The following is a 6,000-nucleotide window of genomic DNA, read 5'->3' on the forward strand; positions in this document are numbered from 1 at the left end:
GTGTGTGTGTGTGTGTGTGTGTGTGTGTGTGTGTGTGTGTGTGTGTGTGTGTGTGTGTGTGTGTGTGTGTGTGTGTGTGTGTGTGTGCGCGCGCGCGCTTACATGCATGAGGTCATGGGTGTGTCTAGTTTGTGTGTGTTGGAAGGGATGACGATGTCTCAAGGTCATGTTGACAGTCCACACACAGACAGCGCCAGAGGAAAGCGCCAGCCGTGTTGACCTACTTTGCATATATTGTGTGTGTGCGTGTGTTCAGGGACATGGGTCTGGTGAAATGTTTGCTCAGGGAGTGGATCATGCCACTTTATGCAAGAGGGTGTGTGTGTGGTTATTTTGGCATTAAGACGTGGTTTTGCATTACGTTAAGACGCACACAGTACGGTAGCTCTTATGGCTACAGTTAGGGTAAGAGACTAGAGCGTTAAAGTAGTCCGTGGTGTGTGTGTGTGTGTGTGTGTGTGTGTGTGTGTGTGTGTGTGTGTGTGTGTGTGTGTGTGTGTGTGTGTGTGTGTGTGTGTGTGTGTGTGTTTTTTCACACTTCGAAGCTGACTCTTCAGCCGTGTTCTATTCAAGCAAGACAGGAGTCTGTTTGTCTAACAAATACACAAGTCCCTCAAGAGAGTTGCCGTCTGTGTGTGTCTCTCTTTCTCTCTCTCTGTGTGTGTGTGTGTGTGTGTGTGTGTGTGTGTGTGTGTGTGTGTGTGTGTTTGTTTGTCACACTTATAACATAGGAGCCATATGTTTGTATAACGACTTTGCTGGTTTCGGCACGTCCTGCAACGTCACCCCGATACAGAGACAAAGGCACACATGGGCGTTAATGTCACCTGGCCCAGAGAACACGCACGCAGACAATAGTATCTTACTTATTTCCGTTTTCCTCAGAAAAGCTCTTTGGAAAGATAAGCATCAAATTGACATGCCTAAGTAAAGGTTGGGGGGGGGGGGGGGGGGGGGACGACTGAATCTTGATGTTCCTATGAACTGAAACAGAAGTGCTGGATAGTTGTTATGTCCTTCCTCTAAACAACACGGTATTTTGAGGTTTTGGGATCCACCCTATACTTTGGGGTGGAGTCACACAAACACTTTTTTTTTTTTTTTTTTTTTTTTACAGTTTGTGTGCAACACACCCGACTGTGTCGAATACATCTGTTTATCATTTTTCATTTTGTTTTGCACAGGTGTTGCAAATTGTACTCACTTGTTTGTGGTTTTTTTTTTGTTTTTTTACAGAGGTCCAATGAATGAAGTAAAAAAAGAAAAAATGTTGCATGATGATTAAAACTATTTTTAAAACTATTATTTCACAACATAACAAAGTGTTATCTTTTGTTAATTCTTTGCTGTGTATGCAGTGGACACCTAATGTAGCGTGATCTCATTCAGCCTGATGCAACGTGATCTGATGTGTGTTTCAGAGAGGGGGGACCCCTGTCTGGAGGGGGGCCGGCTGTGCGCTGGCCAGGTGGGAGTTGGAGGGAGCGGGGACTTGTCCATACGGGCGGTGCCCGAGGAGAGGACGAGACGGAGCAAAGAGCAGCTGAGGGAGCTCTGGAGGAAGGCCATCCTGCAGCAGATCTTGCTGCAGAGGATGGAGAGGGAGAACCAGAAGCTACAGGGTGAGTGGGGGGGGGGATTGACACACAGTGAAAAATAAGCCACTATCATTGAGGTCATAGAATCGCTCTACATTTCTTTGCTGCCTGTTCCTGCAAAGTTGGATTGCATTTATTTTATTTAGCGTTGTTTGCATCACTCGCTTGGTAATGCTGGTTGAATCAAATGTTTGAGTTGCTTTCTCCAGAAGCTGTATAGCAAGACAAAGAAGTTGCCTCTTTTTTTAATTTGTCTCTGGCAACATGCCTCTCCAGATGTGTGTGCACACACACACACACACACACACACACACACACACACACACACACACACACACACACACAGGTTAGGCGATCAAGCGCACACTTGTTTCTTTTAACATTTAGCCTCCATCGCGAATGAAGAAGTTGTATAACACATTTTCACTGGTAGGTATATGTTAGGGTGTGCCAAGTGCGACGCCTCTTTCCTGACCCAGTTGGCACACATCAACACAAACACACACACCTAGCTGCGCGCCTCACCCCTTAACTACCTGTGCCTTATGCAAACCATGACTCCCATCACGCAAGTAGAAGTAATTGCCTATACAACAGGGTGTGGCCGGACGGAGAGAATGTGGGTCAATAATGATGAAATAAAAACATGTCCAGGCAGCGACCTCACACCCTCTGCGTGGATGCAACGTACACATCTGCAGCGTGTGGCGGTTTTCTCTGGCATCCATTAGTTTAACATTGTTTTATTCCACCCTCAAGCGTTATTTGTCCGGGTGGAGCTCCATTCCTTCTGTTTATCTCTCACACTGCTGCCTGTTTTATGGGTCAACTGTGAAAGTGTGTGTGTGTGTGTGTCTTTGTCAGCTCCAGGGTTGGGTATCCTATGTTGTTGTGTGTTATCATGGGCGGGGTGTTCCGGGAGACAGAATGGGAGAGAAATGGAGAGCGGGCAGACTGAGTCCTGATGGACCAGACTCTAGCCCGCTCCAGATAAGACAGGCCGCCCCAGCAGCATCTATTCTTACCCTGGGTGTGTCAGCTGTCTGCTCCGTCCAACTTTTCCTTTTTTTTCTTCTTATTATCCAGACTACGCCCTCCAGGTCACTCCCGCTGCTTCTCTGTCTTTGATTGCTGAGGCCATGATACACAGCGTTCAAAAAAAAACCGTTTCAGACATCTCGAGATGTTTTTAATTTGTCTTGTGCCCGATTTGTTTCAAAATGTGTTTTATCCAGGATTTTAATGCAAGCTTTATGCATAGCAGTCAATTTGTTCATTCAAGCTGTGGTATTTGCCTCTGTTCACTTTTTTGCAAAAATGTTGCTGATGCAAATATATGTTGACTGCACTCCTAATTTTGCTTGAAAAATCTGCACTTGCCAAATGGGCTCACTAGCTGCCGTGTGGTCATAGGTCATGTGGATGTTTGATTCGTGTCTCTGAGGCGTCCGAAGGGGGGGGGGGGTCGTAGTAGCTTACTTTATGGATGAGAATTACAAATCTGTAATTATTGACGAGATCTTTCATAGAAGAACACAAACAAAGGTTTTCCATTTGAAAACCCTCTATTGTTAATCGGCCACCATTCATTCGACCGTGACCCAAAGAGCGGCCGTCCCTTTGTTTCCAGTGCCGTCTGCTGTAACCCAACATCCAGCATGCGTCGCACCACACAGCTGAAAACTGCGTCCTGGCCTTCAGTCAATAGCCTGGGAAGGCATCCATCCAGGTTGGAACAGGAAACGGACTGCTGTCTCTTTCCTCTCCTGTAGCGATGATGTCACCTGCAGCTGGTCAGCGGGAGGACACCACGGATGAGTGTGAAAGGGTGGCGAGAGTGTCCACAACTGGGAAGGAGGGAGAGGGAGAGTGTGGCCGACGGACGAGACAAACGGGAGATTGGATGAGAAGAAAGAGTTCCGAGTGCAGGCAGAAAAGAGAAGAGACGAAGGGCTGTGGGTTGAGAGATTAGGGAGGAAAGAGAGGAAGGGTGTTGTCAGAGAGAGAGGAACAGGCGAGGGGCACTGGGCGTGCCCTCACCTTCTTTGATCGCTGGTGTCAACATGTTGCAACGGAGTTCACAGTTTGTGTCTCTCTGTGTAGTTTGTGTTAATCTGAAACCCACAAATTAGATTGGGCAAAAAAACGTCTTATTGCAACACAGCAGGGGGACGTGTTCTAATAATCATCATATGTGCTCTGTCAAAGGGTTTAAGATGTTCCTTGATTTACTCTCCGTTCATTTTCAAACATCCAAATTTGATTGGATTTAATAAAAACTGGACCGTTAACCTCTCAGCCCCAAACTAGAGACACAATTAGCAGCTAGCTGGTGAACACAATGGAGGATTAAGCAGCTAAAGAGAAAGATAGTTCCCTCAGCAGTTGGTGGAGACCAAAAACAGAGCTAAAAGATCGGGAATATTGGACTTACGTTTGCCAGCTGACCAGAAAAGAAGAAGAACGTTCTGTAACTGCTGGATGTGAAGTTTGCTAACAAGTTTGATACGACAACCTAAAAGGTGATGGTGTAAATGAGCTGTTTGCTCTCAACATTTCCCAAACCCTTTTTTTATTCAGTACCACAACTCTAAAACATCCTGCGCACATCTGGTCTTTTCTGATAATTTCAGTCACTAGGTGATTACAGCCTCACTCATGAAATGCGTGTGGCCTGGTCTGTTTAGAAATCTGTCACTGTTTTTATACAGTGACAGATTTCCCACACACACACATTCACACGGCGCATCGTTGACCCGCATCCTCTGTGTTTCTCCGTTCGCAGCCTCAGAGAGCGATCTGCAGAACAAGCGCCTGAAGCTGGACTACGAGGAAATCACCCCGTGTCTGAAGGAGGTCACTCTGGTCTGGGAGAAGATGCTGGGAAGTCCTGCGAGGGCAAAGGTCAAGTTTGACACGGAGACCATCCACGCTGCTGTTGCACAAGGTACACGTCTGGCTCCGCAGATACATATATCAGTGCTTCTTGGAGATGTTTGTTCCCCAAGTATTAGCTAATATTGACCAAAGCTTAATGTATAAAGCCCCAAAACTGAAAATATGTATAGTAATGTTTCTCCTTATCAACAGCCTACAACACCCTGTTGCCAAATACGGCAACACAAAAGAGCATAAAAGTGTTTAATTCAACATTTGTGCACAGTAAAATCAGTGTGTATTTTTGTGTTTTTCCTCCTTCCCACTGTCAAGGCTCTCTCCTCTGTGCGTGTTCAAGTGTCAGCAGGTTCTGCACAGAGGACAGGAAGGTTATCTCCTCAGCCCCGCGGTCTCAAACGCAACAGGGAGATCAAAAGTTCAGAGAGCTCACGTGCGCACAGAAAAGGCTGCTAGCGAATGAAACGCTGCCTTAGAGCTGAAGTAGCCTCAAGAGCTAGATTATGACGCAAGATGATTACATATCACATTGAGCTGCTGAGAGTTTGACTGTTGTACTCTGGCTCTTTCTGTTAATAAACACATAATATCTGTTATTTAATTTATACAAACACGTATTAAAGTAAGTCTGTAGGATTAAAAAATATTTATGGTAAATATTTTAAATGTGTAGTTCACTTACTTTGCTATTGCATTCTGAATATTTGCATACAGCTATGTGTTTCCTACAGTCAAGACTGTATTCTACACTCGAGGGGAAATACAGCAGAACACTGTTTCCCCTCACAGTTCAGAAACGTGTGCTTTTTGGCTGACGGGTATTTTTTACAGATAAGATAAGAGTAGCCTCTAATGTGAAATTCCACCTTTGAAGTAACCCTCCCTCGTCTCTTTGTCGTCTCCGACAGGCGTCCCGAGGCAGCACCGGGGTGAGATCTGGAAGTTTCTGTCCGAACAACACCTGCTCAGGCAGACGGTCCCGTCCCGACCGCCTGCCAATCACACTCCGTACAAAGAGCTGCTGAAACAGCTGACCACGCAGCAGCACGCCATCCTCATAGATCTGGGTAAATGGATGCACAGTACCATGAGCACAATTCTTTTGATTTTCTACAGATCTTGAAAGCCCTTAAAAAGTGAATTCAGTTTATGCATATTTTTCCTTGCCAGCTACAGGTTGTAGCTGTGTTTTGTATCCTCTTGCGGGTTGTCGGGAGACATTATATATCTATTAACTGCTAGCTACAGCGCTGGGAAGCTCATCAACTCATAATGGGTTGATTTTAACAAAAATGTACTTTAACTAAATTATTATTTAACTGGCCATCCTTCAATATCGTATCATGGTCCATTACTAGAAATTATTATTTAAGGCTGGGAAGTACTGGCAAATAGGCAATGTACATGTCAATAAATTTATGTACTTATCGAATAATTGTGGGCATTTTTGTCTTTACTGGTTTTCTGCATTCTTTGGTAAGTATGACTTTGAAAGAGGTATTAAATT

General features: G+C 45.2%; 1 protein-coding gene across 1 annotated transcript in view; it reads left to right on the forward strand.

Annotated features, from left to right (window-relative positions):
* tbc1d1 (TBC1 (tre-2/USP6, BUB2, cdc16) domain family, member 1) overlaps nt 1-6,000 on the forward strand; it is a gene marked incomplete at its 3' end in the record, with an annotated part of 44,900 nt that overhangs the window by 35,603 nt on the left and 3,297 nt on the right. Inside the window, exons 15-17 of the mRNA XM_068705447.1 lie at nt 1,422-1,622; nt 4,384-4,545; nt 5,402-5,560. Coding sequence (XP_068561548.1) covers nt 1,422-1,622; nt 4,384-4,545; nt 5,402-5,560 — 522 coding nt within the window. The remainder of the gene's footprint in view (nt 1-1,421; nt 1,623-4,383; nt 4,546-5,401; nt 5,561-6,000) is intronic.

The sequence above is a fragment of the Cebidichthys violaceus genome, unplaced genomic scaffold (assembly GCF_023349555.1).
Source record: "Cebidichthys violaceus isolate CVI_PGR_0920_01 unplaced genomic scaffold, fCebVio1.0.p SCAF_119, whole genome shotgun sequence".
NCBI lineage: Eukaryota > Metazoa > Chordata > Actinopteri > Perciformes > Stichaeidae > Cebidichthys > Cebidichthys violaceus.